General features: G+C 41.7%; 1 protein-coding gene across 1 annotated transcript in view; it reads left to right on the top strand.

Annotated features, from left to right (window-relative positions):
* LOC149801065 (DNA mismatch repair protein Msh2-like) overlaps positions 1-23,368 on the top strand; it is a 148,851-nt gene that overhangs the window by 113,588 nt on the left and 11,895 nt on the right. The window contains exons 23-24 of the mRNA XM_089955099.1: positions 17,831-17,922; positions 21,125-21,279. Coding sequence (XP_089811225.1) covers positions 17,831-17,922; positions 21,125-21,279 — 247 coding nt within the window. The remainder of the gene's footprint in view (positions 1-17,830; positions 17,923-21,124; positions 21,280-23,368) is intronic.

Raw genomic sequence — 23,368 nt, 5'->3', positions numbered from 1 at the left:
CTAGACCTGCCAACCCTACTTTAACAAAATTGGGAGAATACCGATTTTGTGACATATATCCCGATTCCCCAATTTTTTTAGAAAAAATCCCAATCTTCAACTTGAGGGAAAGAAATCCGTAATTTTTTTATTACAAAAACATTTTTCATTTCCCTGTTTCTGTGTCTGGTGTGTTTCTTAGTACTTTACCATATCTGGCTTGATTTCCAGTTTTCATCCGCTAATACAAAGAGATTGTCTCACAGTGTGGTTCTCTTTATCTGACCCCATCAGCAAATCACAGCAACATAATGGATAAGTTTCTCAGCAGGAAGCAAAAAAAAAAAGGAAGTAACTGATGAATTTTCACCAGCCAAGAAAAAGAAATGGGATCGGATCAAAAATACAGGAGTGATTGGGAGAAGCAGTTTGCTTTCTTTCATCCATCAACTCACGGGGCCTATCATGCATTCTGCCACTGTTGTTTCCATCATCTCTCAATATGATGTGATGGTCTAGATGACATTAATAAACACAGTGCAAGCATTGCAGATGTGTCGAAACAATGTTGTATCGTTGAAGGACCTGGCCTTTTTCTCCCGCCGAATGAAAAGATTCAACACTGATGATCTGCATAAAGCTTCAGCTTTACTGAATCTACAAGTACAATTTAGATGCAGAACTGAATGTGGAAAGAGCAGATCATCAGTGGGTTGTTCTCAGGAAAAAAAGGGATGGATCTGGCCAACCGTTGTTTCCAACCCTTGGGAGAGTAATGATATCAATGCTTTCAATACCGCACAGAAACAACAGTGCTGAGAGAGCATTCTCAATGGTCAGAAGAAAAAAAAAAAAAACACAACTAGCCAAAGAGCCAGCATGTCAGCATCAACCCTGGAAGCCATTCTTGTTAGCAAATTTGGCACCCAAGGACAAATAAATGAACTTTTGCCACAATGCAAATCTGCAACATACAATGGACTGAAATAACAAAAGTAAACATCTTTATCATGATATATACACCTTACTCTTGTACCTCCTGATTTTGTACCCTGCCTTCTGATTTTTAATGGTGATTTTCCTGATTTTGACTTTTTCAGTGTTGGCAGGTCTGCACTACTTTGAAAGCTTCAATAACTTAGGTAAAGGTTCTGATATTGATGTAGGCAACAATTAAAATTTTATAAATTTTCAAATTCAGATGATTTAGTGATACAGACACAGATAATGAACTTGTAATATTTTTGAGTATGAAAAATTGAAGCTACGATTGGTCACATGGCTTCACTGGCCTGATGGTGAACGAGTTCTCATAAAAATTCTTCCATGAAAAATAATTATACAGGTATAATAATTGGAGTTTACTTTAAAATCTTTCAAAACATAATAGATGTGTACCGAAAGTGTAAAATGGTTAAACGTAACATACACTTCACTGCTTAACAGTTAACAGGCAGACCTATGTGTATGGAGTCAAATAGGTAACGTGTTCTATTTATAGCACACTGTACTCTGTAACTTTGGTAACTCGGGTAAAAAAAATAAACGTACACTCTGAGGTAAAGACATAATATTAGCCAGTTCATGTACAGTGTTTATACTACATGATATAAAAGTAACTTTTACATGGTTGTTGGCAATATTGTGCCAAGGAACTATTTCTGTTGCCTGAAAGAGTATTGTCCTCCAGATCATTGTGGCTTGTGTGCCAGACTCATGATGAGAAGTTTGCAGGTTGTGGCTTGTGTGCCTGTGATTTGATTTTATTTTGTTACATTTGCATCATACTGGTACATTTAAAAATCAGACTCATGATGAGAAGTTTGCAGGTTGTGGGTTGTATGCCAGACTCTGATGAGAAGTTTGCAGGTTGTGGTTTGTGTACCAAACTCATGATGAGAAGTTTGCAGATTTGGTTTGTGTGTCAGACTCATGAGAAGTTTTTTACAGGTTGTGGCTTGTGTGCCAGCCTCATGACGAGACGTTTGCAGGTTGTGGTTTGTGTGCCAGACTCATGATGAGAAGTTTGGAGATCACTGTGGCTTGTGTGCCAGACTCATGATGAGAAGTTTGCAGGTTGTGGTTTGTGTGCCAGTCTCATGATGAGAAGTTTGCAGGTTGTGGTTTATGTGCCAGACTCATGATGAGACGTTTGCAGGTCATGGTTTGTGTGCCAGACTCATGAGAAGTTTGCAGGTTGTGGCTTGTGTGCCAGACTCATCATGAGAAGCTTGCATATGATTGTGGCTTGTGTGCCAGACTCATGATGAGATGTTTGTAGGTTATGGTTTGTGTGCTAGACTCATGATGAGACATTTGCAGGTTGTGGTTTATGTGCCAGACCCATGATGAGAAGTTTGCATGTTGTGGCTTGTGTGCCAGACTCATCATAAGAAGTTTGCAGGTTGTGGCTTGTGTGCCAGACTCATGATGAAAAGTTTGCAGATCATTGTGGCTTGTGTGCCATGCTAATGATGAGAAGTTTGCATGTTGTGGCTTGTATGCCAGACTCATGATGAGACATTTGCAGGTTGTGGTTTATGTGCCAGACCCATGATGAGAAGTTTGCATGTTGTGGCTTGCGTGCGAGACTCATGATGAGAAGTTTGCAGGTTGTGGCATGTGTGCCAGACTCATGATGAGAAGTTTGCAGATCATTGTGGCTCGTGTGCCAAGCTCATGATGAGAAGTTTGCATGTTGTGGCTTGTATGCCAGACTCATGATGAGACATTTGCAGGTTGTGGTTTATGTGCCAGACCCATGATGAGAAGTTTGCAGGTTGTGGCTTGTATGCCAGACTCATGATGAGACATTTGCAGGTTGTTTATGTGCCAGACCCATGATGAGAAGTTTGCATGCTGTGGCTTGTGTGCCAGACTCATGATGAGAAATGTGCAGATCATTGTGGCTTGTGTGCCAGACCCATGATGAGAAGTTTGCATGTTGTGGCTTGTTTACCAGACTCATGATGAGAAGTTTGGAGATCATTGTGGCTTGTCTGCCAGACTCATGATGAGAAGTTTGCAGGTTGTGGTTTGTGTACCAGACTTGTGATGAGAAGTTTGCAGGTTGTGGTTTGTGTGCTAGACTCATGATGAGAAGTTTGGAGATCATTGTGGCTTGTGTGTCAGACTCGTGATGAAAAATTTGCAGCTTGTGGTTTGTGTGCCAGTCTCATGATGAGCAGTTTGCAGGTTGTGGCTTGTGTGCCAGACTCATGATGAGAAGTTTGGAGATCATTGTGGCTTGTGTGCCAGTCTCATGATGAAAAATTTGCAGGTTGTGGTTTGTATGCCAGTCTCATGATGAGAAGTTTGCAGGTTGTGGCTTGTGTGCCAAACTCATGATGAGAAGTTTGCAGGTTGTGGTTTGTGTGCCAGACTCATGATGAGAAGTTTGCATGTTGTTTCTTGTGTGCCAGACTCATGATGAGAAGTTTGCAGGTTGTGGCTTGTGTGCCAGACTCATGATGAGAAGTTTGCAGGTTGTGGTTTGTGTGCCAGACTCATGATGAGAACTTTTCAGGTTGTGGGTTGTATGCCAGACTCTGATGAGAAGTTTGCAGGTCGTGGTTTGTGTGCCAGACTCATCATGAGAAGTTTGCAGGTTGTGGGGTGTATACCAGACTCATCATGAGAAGTTTCCAGATGATTGTGGCTTGTGTGCCAGACTCATGATGAGAAGTTTGGAGATCACTGTGGCTTGTTTGCCAGACTCATGATGAGAAGTTTGCAGGTTGAGGTTTGTGTACCAGACTTGTGATGAGAAGTTTGCAGGTTGTGGTTTGTATGCCAGACTCATGATGAGAAGTTTGGAGATCATTGTGGCTTGTGTGCCAGACTCGTGATGAGAAGTTTGGAGATCATTGTGGCTTGTGTGCCAGACTCATGATGAGAAGTTTGGAGATCATTGTGGCTTGTGTGCCAGTCTCATGATGAAAAATTTGCAGGTTGTGCTTTGTGTGCCAGTCTCATGATGAGAAGTTTGCAGGTTGTGGTTTGTGTACCAGACTCATGATGAGAAATTTGCAGGTTGTGGTTTATGTGCCAGACCCATGATGAAAAGTTTGCATGTTGTTTCTTGTGTGCCAGACTCATGATCAGAAGTTTGCAGGTTGTGGCTTGTGTGCCAGACTCATGAGAAGTTTTTTACAGGTTGTGGCTTGTGTGCCAGACTCATGAGAAGTTTGGAGATCACTGTGGCTTGTATGCCAGACTCATGATGAGAAATTTGCAGGTTGTGGTTTGTGTACCAGTCTCATGATGAGAAGTTTGCAGGTTGTAGTTTATGTGCCAGACTCATGATGAGACGTTTGCAGGTTATGGTTTGTGTGCCAGGCTCATGAGAAGTTTGCAGGTTGTGGCTTGTGTGCCAGACTCATCATGAGAAGCTTGCATATGATTGTGGCTTGTGTGCCAGACTCATGATGAGATGTTTGCAGGTTATGGTTTGTGTGCCAGACTCATGATGAGACATTTGCAGGTTGTGGTTTATGTGCCAGACCCATAATGAGAAGTTTGCATGTTGTGGCTTGTGTGCCAGACTCATGATGAAAAGTTTGCAGATCATTGTGGCTTGTGTGCCAGACTCATGATGAGAAGTTTGCATGTTGTGGCTTGTATGCCAGACTCATGATGAGACATTTGCAGGTTGTGGTTTATGTGCCAGACCCATTATGAGAAGTTTGCATGTTGTGGCTTGTGTGCCAGACTCATGATGAGACATTTGCAGGTTGTGGTTTATGTGCCAGACCCATTATGAGAAGTTTGCATGTTGTGGCTTGTGTGCCAGACTCATGATGAGAAGTTTGCAGGTTGTCGCTTGTATGACAGACTCATGATGAGACATTTGCAGGTTGTGGTTTATGTGCCAGACGCATGATGAGAAGTTTCCATGTTGTGGCTTGTGTGCCAGACTCATGATGAGAAGTTTGCAGGTTGTGGCATGTGTGCCTGACCCATGATGAAAAGTTTGCAGATCATTGTGGCTTGTGTGCCAGACTCATGATGAGAAGTTTGCATGTTGTGGCTTGTATGTCAGACTCATGATGAGACATTTGCAGGTTGTGGTTTATGTGCCAGACCCATGATGAGAAGTTTGCATGTTGTGGCTTGTGTGCCAGACTCATGATGAGAAGTTTGCAGGTTGTGGCTTGTATGCCAGACTCGTGATGAGACATTTGCAGGTTGTTGTTTATGTGCCAGACCCATGATGAGAAGTTTGCATGTTGTGGCTTGTGTGCCAGACTCGTGATGAGAAGTTTGCAGGTTGTGGCTTGTGTGCCAGACTCATGATGAGAAATGTGCAGATCATTGTGGCTTGTGCGCCAGACCCATGATGAGAAGTTTGCATGTTGTGGCTTGTGTGCCAGACTGATGATGAGAAGTTTGCAGATCATTGTGGCTTGTGTGCCAGACTGATGATGAGAAGTTTGCAGGTTGTGGTTTGTGTACCAGACTTGTGATGAGAAGTTTGCAGGTGGTGGTTTGTGTGCCAGACTCATGATGAGAAGTTTGGAGATCATTGTGGCTTGTGTGTCAGACTCATGATGAGAAGTTTGCATGTTGTGGCTTGTATGCCAGACTCGTGATGAGACATTTGCAGGTTGTTGTTTATGTGCCAGACCCATGATGAGAAGTTTACATGTTGTGGCTTGTGTGCCAGACTCGTGATGAGAAGTTTGCATGTTGTGGCTTGTGTGCCAGACTCGTGATGAGAAATGTGCAGATCATTGTGGCTTGTGCGCCAGACCCATGATGAGAAGTTTGCATGTTGTGGCTTGTGTGCCAGACTCATGATGAGAAGTTTGCAGATCATTGTGGCTTGTGTGCCAGACTGATGATGAGACGTTTGCAGGTTGTGGTTTGTGTACCAGACTTGTGATGAGAAGTTTGCAGGTTGTGGTTTGTGTGCCAGACTAATGATGAGAAGTTTGGAGATCATTGTGGCTTGTGTGTCAGACTCGTGATGAAAAATTTGCAGGTTGTGGTTTGTGTGCCAGTCTCATGATGAGAAGTTTGCAGATTGTGGCTTGTGTGCCAGACTCGTGATGAGAAGTTTGGAGATCATTGTGGCTTGTGTGCCAGACTCATGATGAGAAGTTTGGAGATCATTGTGGCTTGTGTGCCAGTCTCATGATGAAAAATTTGCAGGTTGTGGTTTGTGTGCCAGTCTCATGATGAGAAGTTTGCAGGTTGTGGTTTGTGTACCAGACTCATGATGAGAAGTTTGCAGGTTGTGGTTTATGTGCCAGACCCATGATGAAAAGTTTGCATGTTGTTTCTTGTGTGCCAGACTCATGATCAGAAGTTTGCAGGTTGTGGCTTGTGTGCCAGACTCATGAGAAGTTTTTCTACAGGTTGTGGCTTGTGTGCCAGACTCCTGAGAAGTTTGGAGATCACTGTGGCTTGTATGCCAGACTCATCATGAGAAGCTTGCATATGATTGTGGCTTGTGTGCCAGACTCATGATGAGATGTTTGCAGGTTATGGTTTGTGTGCCAGACTCATGATGAGACATTTGCATGTTGCAGCTTGTGTGCCAGACTCATGATGAGAAGTTTGCAGGTTGTGGCATGTGTGCCAGACTCATGATGAAAAGTTTGCAGATCATTGTGGCTTGTGTGCCAGACTCATGATGAGAAGTTTGCATGTTGTGGCTTGTATGCCAGACTCATGATGAGACATTTGCAGGTTGTGGTTTATGTGCCAGACCCATCATGAGAAGTTTGCATGTTGTGGCTTGCGTGCCAGACTCATGATGAGAAGTTTGCAGGTTGTGGCATGTGTGCCAGACTCATGATGAGAAGTTTGCAGATCATTGTGGCTCGTGTGCCAAACTCATGATGAGAAGTTTGCATGTTGTGGCTTGTATGCCAGACTCATGATGAGACATTTGCAGGTTGTGGTTTATGTGCCAGACCCATGATGAGAAGTTTGCAGGTTGTGGCTTGTATGCCAGACTCATGATGAGACATTTGCAGGTTGTTTATGTGCCAGACCCATGATGAGAAGTTTGCATGCTGTGGCTTGTGTGCCAGACTCATGATGAGAAATGTGCAGATCATTGTGGCTTGTGTGCCAGACCCATGATGAGAAGTTTGCATGTTGTGGCTTGTTTACCAGACTCATGATGAGAAGTTTGGAGATCATTGTGGCTTGTCTGCCAGACTCATGATGAGAAGTTTGCAGGTTGTGGTTTGTGTACCAGACTTGTGATGAGAAGTTTGCAGGTTGTGGTTTGTGTGCTAGACTCATGATGAGAAGTTTGGAGATCATTGTGGCTTGTGTGTCAGACTCGTGATGAAAAATTTGCAGGTTGTGGTTTGTGTGCCAGTCTCATGATGAGCAATTTGCAGGTTGTGGCTTGTGTGCCAGACTCATGATGAGAAGTTTAGAGATCATTGTGGCTTGTGTGCCAGTCTCATGATGAAAAATTTGCAGGTTGTGGTTTGTATGCCAGTCTCATGATGAGAAGTTTGCAGGTTGCGGCTTGTGTGCCAAACTCATGATGAGAAGTTTGCAGGTTGTGGTTTGTGTGCCAGACTCATGATGAGAAGTTTGCATGTTGTTTCTTGTGTGCCAGACTCATGATGAGAAGTTTGCAGGTTGTGGCTTGTGTGCCAGACTCATGAGAAGTTTTTCTACAGGTTGTGGCTTGTGTGCCAGACTCCTGAGAAGTTTGGAGATCACTGTGGCTTGTATGCCAGACTCATCATGAGAAGCTTGCATATGATTGTGGCTTGTGTGCCAGACTCATGATGAGATGTTTGCAGGTTATGGTTTGTGTGCCAGACTCATGATGAGACATTTGCATGTTGCAGCTTGTGTGCCAGACTCATGATGAGAAGTTTGCAGGTTGTGGCATGTGTGCCAGACTCATGATGAAAAGTTTGCAGATCATTGTGGCTTGTGTGCCAGACTCATGATGAGAAGTTTGCATGTTGTGGCTTGTATGCCAGACTCATGATGAGACATTTGCAGGTTGTGGTTTATGTGCCAGACCCATCATGAGAAGTTTGCATGTTGTGGCTTGCGTGCCAGACTCATGATGAGAAGTTTGCAGGTTGTGGCATGTGTGCCAGACTCATGATGAGAAGTTTGCATGCTGTGGCTTGTGTGCCAGACTCATGATGAGAAATGTGCAGATCATTGTGGCTTGTGTGCCAGACTCATGATGAGAAGTTTGCATGCTGTGGCTTGTGTGCCAGACTCATGATGAGAAATGTGCAGATCATTGTGGCTTGTGTGCCAGACCCATGATGAGAAGTTTGCATGTTGTGGCTTGTTTACCAGACTCATGATGAGAAGTTTGGAGATCATTGTGGCTTGTCTGCCAGACTCATGATGAGAAGTTTGCAGGTTGTGGTTTGTGTACCAGACTTGTGATGAGAAGTTTGCAGGTTGTGGTTTGTGTGCTAGACTCATGATGAGAAGTTTGGAGATCATTGTGGCTTGTGTGTCAGACTCGTGATGAAAAATTTGCAGCTTGTGGTTTGTGTGCCAGTCTCATGATGAGCAGTTTGCAGGTTGTGGCTTGTGTGCCAGACTCATGATGAGAAGTTTAGAGATCATTGTGGCTTGTGTGCCAGTCTCATGATGAAAAATTTGCAGGTTGTGGTTTGTATGCCAGTCTCATGATGAGAAGTTTGCAGGTTGTGGCTTGTGTGCCAAACTCATGATGAGAAGTTTGCAGGTTGTGGTTTGTGTGCCAGTCTCATGATGAGAAGTTTGCAGGTTGTGGTTTATGTGGCAGACTCATGATGAGACGTTTGCAGGTCATGGTTTGTGTGCCAGACTCATGAGAAGTTTGCAGGTTGTGGCTTGTGTGCCAGACTCATCATGAGAAGCTTGCATATGATTGTGGCTTGTGTGCCAGACTCATGATGAGATGTTTGTAGGTTATGGTTTGTGTGCTAGACTCATGATGAGACATTTGCAGGTTGTGGTTTATGTGCCAGACCCATGATGAGAAGTTTGCATGTTGTGGCTTGTGTGCCAGACTCATCATAAGAAGTTTGCAGGTTGTGGCTTGTGTGCCAGACTCATGATGAAAAGTTTGCAGATCATTGTGGCTTGTGTGCCATGCTAATGATGAGAAGTTTGCATGTTGTGGCTTGTATGCCAGACTCATGATGAGACATTTGCAGGTTGTGGTTTATGTGCCAGACCCATGATGAGAAGTTTGCATGTTGTGGCTTGCGTGCGAGACTCATGATGAGAAGTTTGCAGGTTGTGGCATGTGTGCCAGACTCATGATGAGAAGTTTGCAGATCATTGTGGCTCGTGTGCCAAGCTCATGATGAGAAGTTTGCATGTTGTGGCTTGTATGCCAGACTCATGATGAGACATTTGCAGGTTGTGGTTTATGTGCCAGACCCATGATGAGAAGTTTGCAGGTTGTGGCTTGTATGCCAGACTCATGATGAGACATTTGCAGGTTGTTTATGTGCCAGACCCATGATGAGAAGTTTGCATGCTGTGGCTTGTGTGCCAGACTCATGATGAGAAATGTGCAGATCATTGTGGCTTGTGTGCCAGACCCATGATGAGAAGTTTGCATGTTGTGGCTTGTTTACCAGACTCATGATGAGAAGTTTGGAGATCATTGTGGCTTGTCTGCCAGACTCATGATGAGAAGTTTGCAGGTTGTGGTTTGTGTACCAGACTTGTGATGAGAAGTTTGCAGGTTGTGGTTTGTGTGCTAGACTCATGATGAGAAGTTTGGAGATCATTGTGGCTTGTGTGTCAGACTCGTGATGAAAAATTTGCAGCTTGTGGTTTGTGTGCCAGTCTCATGATGAGCAGTTTGCAGGTTGTGGCTTGTGTGCCAGACTCATGATGAGAAGTTTGGAGATCATTGTGGCTTGTGTGCCAGTCTCATGATGTAAAATTTGCAGGTTGTGGTTTGTATGCCAGTCTCATGATGAGAAGTTTGCAGGTTGTGGCTTGTGTGCCAAACTCATGATGAGAAGTTTGCAGGTTGTGGTTTGTGTGCCAGACTCATGATGAGAAGTTTGCATGTTGTTTCTTGTGTGCCAGACTCATGATGAGAAGTTTGCAGGTTGTGGCTTGTGTGCCAGACTCATGATGAGAAGTTTGCAGGTTGTGGTTTGTGTGTCAGACTCATGATGAGAACTTTTCAGGTTGTGGGTTGTATGCCAGACTCTGATGAGAAGTTTGCAGGTCGTGGTTTGTGTGCCAGACTCATCATGAGAAGTTTGCAGGTTGTGGGGTGTATACCAGACTCATCATGAGAAGTTTCCAGATGATTGTGGCTTGTGTGCCAGACTCATGATGAGAAGTTTGGAGATCACTGTGGCTTGTTTGCCAGACTCATGATGAGAAGTTTGCAGGTTGAGGTTTGTGTACCAGACTTGTGATGAGAAGTTTGCAGGTTGTGGTTTGTATGCCAGACTCATGATGAGAAGTTTGGAGATCATTGTGGCTTGTGTGCCAGACTCGTGATGAGAAGTTTGGAGATCATTGTGGCTTGTGTGCCAGACTCATGATGAGAAGTTTGGAGATCATTGTGGCTTGTGTGCCAGTCTCATGATGAAAAATTTGCAGGTTGTGCTTTGTGTGCCAGTCTCATGATGAGAAGTTTGCAGGTTGTGGTTTGTGTACCAGACTCATGATGAGAAATTTGCAGGTTGTGGTTTATGTGCCAGACCCATGATGAAAAGTTTGCATGTTGTTTCTTGTGTGCCAGACTCATGATCAGAAGTTTGCAGGTTGTGGCTTGTGTGCCAGACTCATGAGAAGTTTTTTACAGGTTGTGGCTTGTGTGCCAGACTCATGAGAAGTTTGGAGATCACTGTGGCTTGTATGCCAGACTCATGATGAGAAATTTGCAGGTTGTGGTTTGTGTACCAGTCTCATGATGAGAAGTTTGCAGGTTGTAGTTTATGTGCCAGACTCATGATGAGACGTTTGCAGGTTATGGTTTGTGTGCCAGGCTCATGAGAAGTTTGCAGGTTGTGGCTTGTGTGCCAGACTCATCATGAGAAGCTTGCATATGATTGTGGCTTGTGTGCCAGACTCATGATGAGATGTTTGCAGGTTATGGTTTGTGTGCCAGACTCATGATGAGACATTTGCAGGTTGTGGTTTATGTGCCAGACCCATAATGAGAAGTTTGCATGTTGTGGCTTGTGTGCCAGACTCATGATGAAAAGTTTGCAGATCATTGTGGCTTGTGTGCCAGACTCATGATGAGAAGTTTGCATGTTGTGGCTTGTATGCCAGACTCATGATGAGACATTTGCAGGTTGTGGTTTATGTGCCAGACCCATTATGAGAAGTTTGCATGTTGTGGCTTGTGTGCCAGACTCATGATGAGACATTTGCAGGTTGTGGTTTATGTGCCAGACCCATTATGAGAAGTTTGCATGTTGTGGCTTGTGTGCCAGACTCATGATGAGAAGTTTGCAGGTTGTCGCTTGTATGACAGACTCATGATGAGACATTTGCAGGTTGTGGTTTATGTGCCAGACGCATGATGAGAAGTTTCCATGTTGTGGCTTGTGTGCCAGACTCATGATGAGAAGTTTGCAGGTTGTGGCATGTGTGCCTGACCCATGATGAAAAGTTTGCAGATCATTGTGGCTTGTGTGCCAGACTCATGATGAGAAGTTTGCATGTTGTGGCTTGTATGTCAGACTCATGATGAGACATTTGCAGGTTGTGGTTTATGTGCCAGACCCATGATGAGAAGTTTGCATGTTGTGGCTTGTGTGCCAGACTCATGATGAGAAGTTTGCAGGTTGTGGCTTGTATGCCAGACTCGTGATGAGACATTTGCAGGTTGTTGTTTATGTGCCAGACCCATGATGAGAAGTTTGCATGTTGTGGCTTGTGTGCCAGACTCGTGATGAGAAGTTTGCAGGTTGTGGCTTGTGTGCCAGACTCATGATGAGAAATGTGCAGATCATTGTGGCTTGTGCGCCAGACCCATGATGAGAAGTTTGCATGTTGTGGCTTGTGTGCCAGACTGATGATGAGAAGTTTGCAGATCATTGTGGCTTGTGTGCCAGACTGATGATGAGAAGTTTGCAGGTTGTGGTTTGTGTACCAGACTTGTGATGAGAAGTTTGCAGGTGGTGGTTTGTGTGCCAGACTCATGATGAGAAGTTTGGAGATCATTGTGGCTTGTGTGTCAGACTCATGATGAGAAGTTTGCATGTTGTGGCTTGTATGCCAGACTCGTGATGAGACATTTGCAGGTTGTTGTTTATGTGCCAGACCCATGATGAGAAGTTTACATGTTGTGGCTTGTGTGCCAGACTCGTGATGAGAAGTTTGCATGTTGTGGCTTGTGTGCCAGACTCGTGATGAGAAATGTGCAGATCATTGTGGCTTGTGCGCCAGACCCATGATGAGAAGTTTGCATGTTGTGGCTTGTGTGCCAGACTCATGATGAGAAGTTTGCAGATCATTGTGGCTTGTGTGCCAGACTGATGATGAGACGTTTGCAGGTTGTGGTTTGTGTACCAGACTTGTGATGAGAAGTTTGCAGGTTGTGGTTTGTGTGCCAGACTAATGATGAGAAGTTTGGAGATCATTGTGGCTTGTGTGTCAGACTCGTGATGAAAAATTTGCAGGTTGTGGTTTGTGTGCCAGTCTCATGATGAGAAGTTTGCAGATTGTGGCTTGTGTGCCAGACTCGTGATGAGAAGTTTGGAGATCATTGTGGCTTGTGTGCCAGACTCATGATGAGAAGTTTGGAGATCATTGTGGCTTGTGTGCCAGTCTCATGATGAAAAATTTGCAGGTTGTGGTTTGTGTGCCAGTCTCATGATGAGAAGTTTGCAGGTTGTGGTTTGTGTACCAGACTCATGATGAGAAGTTTGCAGGTTGTGGTTTATGTGCCAGACCCATGATGAAAAGTTTGCATGTTGTTTCTTGTGTGCCAGACTCATGATCAGAAGTTTGCAGGTTGTGGCTTGTGTGCCAGACTCATGAGAAGTTTTTCTACAGGTTGTGGCTTGTGTGCCAGACTCCTGAGAAGTTTGGAGATCACTGTGGCTTGTATGCCAGACTCATCATGAGAAGCTTGCATATGATTGTGGCTTGTGTGCCAGACTCATGATGAGATGTTTGCAGGTTATGGTTTGTGTGCCAGACTCATGATGAGACATTTGCATGTTGCAGCTTGTGTGCCAGACTCATGATGAGAAGTTTGCAGGTTGTGGCATGTGTGCCAGACTCATGATGAAAAGTTTGCAGATCATTGTGGCTTGTGTGCCAGACTCATGATGAGAAGTTTGCATGTTGTGGCTTGTATGCCAGACTCATGATGAGACATTTGCAGGTTGTGGTTTATGTGCCAGACCCATCATGAGAAGTTTGCATGTTGTGGCTTGCGTGCCAGACTCATGATGAGAAGTTTGCAGGTTGTGGCATGTGTGCCAGACTCATGATGAGAAGTTTGCAGATCATTGTGGCTCGTGTGCCAAACTCATGATGAGAAGTTTGCATGTTGTGGCTTGTATGCCAGACTCATGATGAGACATTTGCAGGTTGTGGTTTATGTGCCAGACCCATGATGAGAAGTTTGCAGGTTGTGGCTTGTATGCCAGACTCATGATGAGACATTTGCAGGTTGTTTATGTGCCAGACCCATGATGAGAAGTTTGCATGCTGTGGCTTGTGTGCCAGACTCATGATGAGAAATGTGCAGATCATTGTGGCTTGTGTGCCAGACCCATGATGAGAAGTTTGCATGTTGTGGCTTGTTTACCAGACTCATGATGAGAAGTTTGGAGATCATTGTGGCTTGTCTGCCAGACTCATGATGAGAAGTTTGCAGGTTGTGGTTTGTGTACCAGACTTGTGATGAGAAGTTTGCAGGTTGTGGTTTGTGTGCTAGACTCATGATGAGAAGTTTGGAGATCATTGTGGCTTGTGTGTCAGACTCGTGATGAAAAATTTGCAGCTTGTGGTTTGTGTGCCAGTCTCATGATGAGCAATTTGCAGGTTGTGGCTTGTGTGCCAGACTCATGATGAGAAGTTTAGAGATCATTGTGGCTTGTGTGCCAGTCTCATGATGAAAAATTTGCAGGTTGTGGTTTGTATGCCAGTCTCATGATGAGAAGTTTGCAGGTTGCGGCTTGTGTGCCAAACTCATGATGAGAAGTTTGCAGGTTGTGGTTTGTGTGCCAGACTCATGATGAGAAGTTTGCATGTTGTTTCTTGTGTGCCAGACTCATGATGAGAAGTTTGCAGGTTGTGGCTTGTGTGCCAGACTCATGAGAAGTTTTTCTACAGGTTGTGGCTTGTGTGCCAGACTCCTGAGAAGTTTGGAGATCACTGTGGCTTGTATGCCAGACTCATCATGAGAAGCTTGCATATGATTGTGGCTTGTGTGCCAGACTCATGATGAGATGTTTGCAGGTTATGGTTTGTGTGCCAGACTCATGATGAGACATTTGCATGTTGCAGCTTGTGTGCCAGACTCATGATGAGAAGTTTGCAGGTTGTGGCATGTGTGCCAGACTCATGATGAAAAGTTTGCAGATCATTGTGGCTTGTGTGCCAGACTCATGATGAGAAGTTTGCATGTTGTGGCTTGTATGCCAGACTCATGATGAGACATTTGCAGGTTGTGGTTTATGTGCCAGACCCATCATGAGAAGTTTGCATGTTGTGGCTTGCGTGCCAGACTCATGATGAGAAGTTTGCAGGTTGTGGCATGTGTGCCAGACTCATGATGAGAAGTTTGCATGCTGTGGCTTGTGTGCCAGACTCATGATGAGAAATGTGCAGATCATTGTGGCTTGTGTGCCAGACTCATGATGAGAAGTTTGCATGCTGTGGCTTGTGTGCCAGACTCATGATGAGAAATGTGCAGATCATTGTGGCTTGTGTGCCAGACCCATGATGAGAAGTTTGCATGTTGTGGCTTGTTTACCAGACTCATGATGAGAAGTTTGGAGATCATTGTGGCTTGTCTGCCAGACTCATGATGAGAAGTTTGCAGGTTGTGGTTTGTGTACCAGACTTGTGATGAGAAGTTTGAAGGTTGTGGTTTGTGTGCTAGACTCATGATGAGAAGTTTGGAGATCATTGTGGCTTGTGTGTCAGACTCGTGATGAAAAATTTGCAGCTTGTGGTTTGTGTGCCAGTCTCATGATGAGCAGTTTGCAGGTTGTGGCTTGTGTGCCAGACTCATGATGAGAAGTTTAGAGATCATTGTGGCTTGTGTGCCAGTCTCATGATGAAAAATTTGCAGGTTGTGGTTTGTATGCCAGTCTCATGATGAGAAGTTTGCAGGTTGTGGCTTGTGTGCCAAACTCATGATGAGAAGTTTGCAGGTTGTGGTTTGTGTGCCAGACTCATGATGAGAAGTTTGCATGTTGTTTCTTGTGTGCCAGACTCATGATGAGAAGTTTGCAGGTTGTGGCTTGTGTGCCAGACTCATGATGAGAAGTTTGCAGGTTGTGGTTTGTGTGCCAGACTCATGATGAGAACTTTTCAGGTTGTGGGTTGTATGCCAGACTCTGATGAGAAGTTTGCAGGTCGTGGTTTGTGTGCCAGACTCATCATGAGAAGTTTGCAGGTTGTGGGGTGTATGCCAGACTCATCATGAGAAGTTTCCAGATGATTGTGGCTTGTGTGCCAGACTCATGATGAGAAGTTTGGAGATCACTGTGGCTTGTTTGCCAGACTCATGATGAGAAGTTTGCAGGTTGAGGTTTGTGTACCAGACTTGTGATGAGAAGTTTGCAGGTTGTGGTTTGTATGCCAGACTCATGATGAGAAGTTTGGAGATCATTGTGGCTTGTGTGCCAGACTCGTGATGAGAAGTTTGGAGATCATTGTGGCTTGTGTGCCAGACTCATGATGAGATGTTTGGAGATCATTGTGGCTCGTGTGCCAGTCTCATGATGAAAAATTTGCAGGTTGTGCTTTGTGTGCCAGTCTCATGATGAGAAGTTTGCAGGTTGTGGTTTGTGTACCAGACTCATGATGAGAAATTTGCAGGTTGTGGTTTATGTGCCAGACCCATGATGAAAAGTTTGCATGTTGTTTCTTGTGTGCCAGACTCATGATCAGAAGTTTGCAGGTTGTGGCTTGTGTGCCAGACTCATGAGAAGTTTTTTACAGGTTGTGGCTTGTGTGCCAGACTCATGAGAAGTTTGGAGATCACTGTGGCTTGTATGCCAGACTCATGATGAGAAATTTGCAGGTTGTGGTTTGTGTACCAGTCTCATGATGAGAAGTTTGCAGGTTGTGGCTTGTATGCCAGACTCATGATGAGACATTTGCAGGTTGTGGTTTATGTGCCAGACCCATGATGAGAAGTTTGCAGGTTGTGGCTTGTGTGCCAGACTCATGATGAGAAGTTTGCAGGTTGTGGCATGTGTGCCTGACTCATGATGAGAAGTTTGGAGATCATTGTGGCTTGTGTGCCAGACTCATGATGAGAAGTTTGCATGTTGTGGCTTGTATGTCAGACTCATGATGAGACATTTGCAGGTTGTGGTTTATGTGCCAGACCCATAATGAGAAGTTTGCATGTTGTGGCTTGTGTGCCAGACTCATGATGAGAAGTTTGCTGGTTGTGGTTTGTATGCCAGACTCGTGCTGAGACATTTGCAGGTTGTTGTTTATGTGCCAGACCCATGGTGAGAAGTTTGCATGTTGTGGCTTGTGTGCCAGACTCGTGATGAGAAGTTTGCAGGTTGTGGCTTGTGTGCCAGACTCATGATGAGAAACGTGCAGATCATTGTGGCTTGTGCGCCAGACCCATGATGAGAAGTTTGCATGTTGTGGCTTGTGTGCCAGCCTCATGATGAGAAGTTTGCAGATCATTGTGGCTTGTGTGCCAGACTGATGATGAGAAGTTTGCAGGTTGTGGTTTGTGTACCAGACTTGTGATGAGAAGTTTGCAGGTTGTGGTTTGTGTGCCAGACTCATGATGAGAAGTTTGGAGATCATTGTGGCTTGTGTGCCAGTCTCATGATGAAAAATTTGCAGGTTGTGGTTTGTGTGCCAGTCTCATGATGAGAAGTTTGCAGGTTGTGGCTTGTGTGCCAAACTCATGATGAGAAGTTTGCAGGTTGTGGTTTGTGTGCCAGACTCATGATGAGAAGTTTGCATGTTGTTTCTTGTGTGCCAGACTCGTGATGAGGAGTTTGCAGGTTGTGGCTTGTGTGCCAGACTCATGATGAGACGTTTGCATGTTGTGGCTTGTGTGCCAGACTCATGATGAGTAGTTTGCAGGTTGTGGTTTGTGTGCCAGATTCATGATGAGAAGTTTGCAGGTTATGGTTTGTGTGCCAGACTCATGATGAGAAGTTTGCAGGTTGTGGTTTTTGTGCCTTTGATTTGATTTTATTTTGTTACATTTGCATCATACTGGTACATTTAAAAATCACTATCTGGCTCATGTTGTAAATGCTTGGATTAGATAATAGTGAAATTAAAACGATAGAAGAATGCAGACAGTTGTTTGGCTCATGTTGTAAATGCTTGGATTAGATAATAGCGAAATTAAAACGATAGAAGAATGCAGATAGTTGTTTGGCTCATGTTGTAAATGCTTGGATTAGATAATAGTGAAATTAAAACGATAGAAGAATGCAGACACTTGTATATCATGACATCATGCAAACTATTCACAGTGATGATCCACCAATCAAAACACTATTGTGATGTCATGTGATGAAAGATAATGTTCTTCTCCGTCAGTGTTCAACACTGGAAAACACTGTGAAACATAGGAATGTGAAAAATGACGTTCCACAGGACCCTTTTTCCCACCTTAAATGCCAACATTTCAGATTTGTCCAGCAAGCCGTCTTTTTTAATCCAGTTGATTATAATTTAATTTATACTTTAACTTCAGTCTGCAACTGAAGATTCATTGATCATAATTGATGAGCTGGGCAGAGGGACTTCCACCTACGATGGATTTGGCCTGGCATGGGCCATATCAGAGTAAGCAAGTGCTAATATTTATTAGGATTGTTATCATTTATTAAAATGTGTAATATGCAAAATATTATTAGGATTGTTATCAGTCATTATTAAAGGTATGATATGCAAAATATTAGGATTGTTATCAGTCATTATTAAAGGTGTAATATGCAAAATATTATTAGGATTGTTATCAGTCATTGTTAAAGGTATGATATGCAAAATATTAGGATTGTTATCAGTCATTATTAAAGGTGTAATATGCAAAATATTATTAGGATTGTTATCAGTCATTACTAAAGGTGTGATATGCAAAATATTAGGATTGTTATCAGTCATTTATTAAAATGTGTAATATGCAAAATATTAAGATTGTTATCAGTCATTGTTAAAGGTATGATATGCAAAATATTAATAGGATTGTTATCAGTCATTATTAAAGGTGTGATATGCAAAATATTAGGATTGTTATCAGTCATTATTAAATGTGTACAAAATATTATTAGGATTGTAATCAGTCATTATTAAAGGTATGATATGCAAAATATTATTAGGATTGTTATCAGTCATTATTAAAGGTGTAATATGCAAAATATTATTAGGATTGTTATCAGTCATTATTAAAGGTGTAATATGCTAAATATTACTAGGATTGTTATCAGTCATTACTAAAGGTGTGATATGCAAAATATTAGGATTGTTATCAGTCATTATTAAATGTGTACAAAATATTATTAGGATTGTTATCAGTCATTATTAAAGGTGTAATATGCAAAATATTATTAGGATTGTTATCAGTCATTATTAAAGGTGTAATATGCAAAATATTATTAGGATTGGTATCAGTCATTATTAAAGGTGTAATATGCAAAATATTAGGATTGTTATCAGTCATTTATTAAAGGTGTAATATGCTAAATATTATTAGGATTGTTATCAGTCATTTATTAAAGGTGTAATATGCAAAATATTAGGATTGTTATCAGTCATTTATTAAAGGTGTAATATGCAAAAAATATTATTAGGATTGTTATATATTTTATAATCAAAATGAGGATATAAATGATATTGAATGAAGCTGAAGCAAATTTTACTGTTTATTGTTAGAGCTTCAATTAATTTTTATATTTCCATCTTGAGTTAGACTTAGCATGTTACAACATTGTCCATTCATCCATATAGCCTTCAGGTAACATTTGCTTGTGGCAGCCAATAACTTTGCAATCCTGGGAGACGTATGGATGAAACTTTACATGCATACACCATGACTACATTGGGTATTGAATACTACAGTCTATCCTCCTAACTTTACATGCATACACCATGACTACATTGGGTATTGAATACTACAGTCTATCCCCCTAACTTTACATGCATACACCATGACTACATCGGGTATTGAATACTACAGTCTATCCCCCTAACTTTACATGCATTCACCATGACTACATTAGGTATTGAACACCACAGTCTATCCCCCTAACTTTACATGCATTCACCATGACTACATCAGGTATTGAATACCACAGTCTGTCCCCCTAACTTTACATGCATACACCATGGCTACATCAGGTATTGAATACTACAGTCTGTCCCCCTAACTTTACATGCATACACCATGACTACATCTGGTATTGAATACTACAGTTTATCCCCCTAACTTTACATGCATACACCATGACTACATCAGGTATTGAATACTAGTCTATCCACCTAACTTTACATGCATTCACCATGACTACATCAGGTACTGAATACTACAGTCTATCCCCCTAACTTTACATGCATACACCATGACTACATCAGGTATTGAATACTACAGTCTGTCCCCCTAACTTTACATGCATACACCATGACTACATCAGGTATTGAATACCACAGTCTATCCCCCTAACTTTACATGCATACACCATGACTACATCGGATATTGAATACTACAGTCTATCCCCCTAACTTTACGTGCATACACCATGACTACATCGGATATTGAATACTACAGTCTATCCCCCTAACTTTACATGCATACACCATGACTACATCGGATATTGAATACTACAGTCTATCCCCCTAACTTTACATGCATACACCATGACTACAACGGATATTGAATACTACAGTCGATCCCCCTAACTTTACATGCATACACCATGACTACATCGGATATTGAATACTACAGTCGATCCCCCTAACTTTGGTTTCCACAGATTAACTTTACATGCATACACCGTGACTACATCAGGTATTGAATACTACAGTCTATCCCCCTAACTTTGGTTTCCAAAGATTAACTTTACATGCATACACCATGACTACATCAGGTATTGAATACCACAGTCTATCCCCCTAACTTTACATGCATACACCATGACTACATCAGATATTGAATACTACAGTCTATCCCCCTAACTTTACGTGCGTACACCATGACTACATCTTATATTGAATACTACAGTCTATCCCCCTAACTTTACATGCATACACCATGACTACATCGGATATTGAATACTACAGTCGATCCCCCTAACTTTGGTTTCCACAGATTAACTTTACATGCATACACCATGACTACATCAGGTATTGAATACTACAGTCTATCCCCCTAACTTTGGTTTCCACAGATTAACTTTACATGCATACACCATGACTACATCAGGTATTGAATACTACAGTCTATCCCCCTAACTTTGGTTTCCACAGATTAACTTTACATGCATACACCATGACTACATCGGATATTGAATACCACAGTCTATCCCCCTAACTTTGGTTTCCACAGATTAACCTTTACCAAAGATTGTTTGCTTCAATCAAATTTTGTGTGCAGCTCCACATTGAAGAGACTTGGAAAGGCTTTCATAACAGCATTTACAGGAAAGGCTTTCATAACAGCATTTACAGGAGTTCTGATTGTTCAGCCACCTGACATTGCATTGCCAATCCTCCAGACTGGTTTTTGCAACATATCTTTACCAAGGCTTTGTGGATTTCTTGCAAATTCTGTACTTCATACAACTATCATGACATTGTATTGACTCGACTTGGATGAATTAATGGTGATACAGAAAGACAAACAGGCTGACATATGGGCTGTATAGGGTAAGTAGATAGATGGATGGATAGATTGAAATACAGAGACCGATACATCACTATGGCAACATTTTATAAGATTCCAGCTTCATCATCTTTAAAATGTGGTACATGTGTTGTTTTTTTTTCACTGCAGACATATAGCAACTAAGATCAAGGCCTTGTGTATGTTTGCCACCCACTTCCATGAATTGACAGCACTGGCTGATGTTGTTTCTACTGTCAATAACCTACATGTCACAGCTTTGACCACAAACGACACCCTGACTCTTTTGTATAGAGTTAAACCAGGTCAGTTCATGCCAATAATGTTAAAATTGTATTCAGACAGATTTAGTTACAGGACAAGGCTTATACAGCAATTTATCAGCAGTTCTCCACAGTAATTTGTGCTCAGCTGGGTTCATGACTGCAGCATAAGCAAGTGTGTTAGATAGCTAGAGAGATTCAAACTTTGGTTAAAGGTCACCGGCCATACTCTAACATTTTTCTTTTTACATATTTAAAAAAAAAAGTGTTTTGTCTATTTTATTGTACCGTGTGGGGGTGGGGGGCACAGCGCACAAATTCACCACAACATTATTTCGTTTCTTAAGTCATGGGACATATACCTTGATGAAAATAAGTTTCACCATAAGTTTTGGGACATATACCTTGATGAAAATAAGTTTCACCGTAAGTTTTGGGATATATACCTTGTTGAAAATAAGTTTCACCGTAAGTTTTGGAACATATACCTTGATGAAAATAAGTTTTGGGACGGGGGGAAAATATTATTTTATCATGTCCAGATGTATACCCCTATAAATGTTAAACGTCCCAAAGTAATACCTAGTATTTCTCTTTTTAAATCCTTTCGAGTGTATACACCTATAAATATTAAACGTCCCAGAGTAATACCTCGTATTTCTTTTTTTAAATCCTTTCAAGTGTATACACCTATAAATATTAAACGTCCTAGAGTAATACCTCGTATTTCTTTTTTTAAATCCTTTCGAGTTCATATTGGTTATATTAATGCTAAATAAAGAGTATGATCAAAGTCTACACTTTGCATGTTCAAAACGTATTATGATTATTTTAAACATTAATATATTTCATCTGCAGTAACATTACTGTACTGTAATCCTTTATTGAGATATTTTACACTTTTTGTTACATATTTATGCTCTTTTGAACAGTAACAAGACAAGACTGAAGACAACAAACTTTGTAAAATTTAACAAATAATTTATTTTCCTAGAAAAACAAGATAAAAATGAGAAAAGAACTTACGAATCAAATCCAAAAATAATCCAAGAATTAAAAAATAAAAATCCTGGTAATAAAAAGTCCTAATGAAACTGAGTTTGAATTCCGATGAAATCCAGAATGGAAAACGATGACGTATGTGTTATCAGTTCTTAGTTGAATCACAGAAAATAGACATCACTGCCACATTGCAGACATCAGAGCGATATAAACATTTTTATGGTGTGCATACAAGCGTATTTTTTATGACTATAATAATATCACACGTTTGTACAATATAGGTGGCCAGTGACCTTTAACTGTTGGAGTTGAGTGATTGCAACTGTAAATGATAAATGAGAATTACAGTTGACATCATCCTACACAAATATCAGTGAAATTGGTATTGATGTTAATAGATGTGAGTTCTAAAGAAGTTAGTTGAAGTCATTAAATCCATGACAGACTTTTAATATAAATCAAGATGACATCAATCATGCATAAAGTTGGAGTTGCCTCCCTTTCATTGTCAACACACATGCATAAGCACAAAGAAACTAGCTTGAATTAGCGTTGAAGTACTGAAATAGAACAATGCACATCAATACATTTATAATTGCTAATCCGCAAGGTAAAAAAATGTAATCATAAATTGCTCTTAAACTACTGAAATAGAACACTTGCACATCAGTACATTTATAATTGCTAATCCTCAAGGTAAAAAAATGTAATCATAAATTACTCTTAAACTACGGGAATGGAACCTCACTAAATAATAAATTTGTAATTGCTAATCCTCAAGGTATAAAGTATTATCATAAATTGCATTGATATCGCATGGCAGATCTATGATGATATTACTAATGAGCACAATAGTCCATAGGTCAAGGAAAACTTCAGTTAGATCATGAAGAATTAAAAGAAGACAAAAGACAAATGCATTTAATCAAAACTTACAAGTCACTACAAATATGTCACTGCAAATGTTGAAGACCAGTCCACAAATAACAAACTTACAATTTGTTTAACAGTGTATAATTTAACAGGAAATTAGGTGGACTAATTGTTAATGTGATGTTGGCTTTTATAATTTGTTATAAATGGCGGGAGACCATTTATCTGTCCACTAGCTTCCATCTTGGTGTGAGAG

The sequence above is a fragment of the Sinohyriopsis cumingii genome, chromosome 4 (genome assembly GCF_028554795.1).
Source record: "Sinohyriopsis cumingii isolate HCF-2022 chromosome 4, ASM2855479v2, whole genome shotgun sequence".
Lineage (NCBI taxonomy): Eukaryota > Metazoa > Mollusca > Bivalvia > Unionida > Unionidae > Sinohyriopsis > Sinohyriopsis cumingii.
The sequence above is the reverse complement of the archived record's forward strand: the minus strand, read 5'-3'. Positions and strand labels throughout refer to the sequence as shown.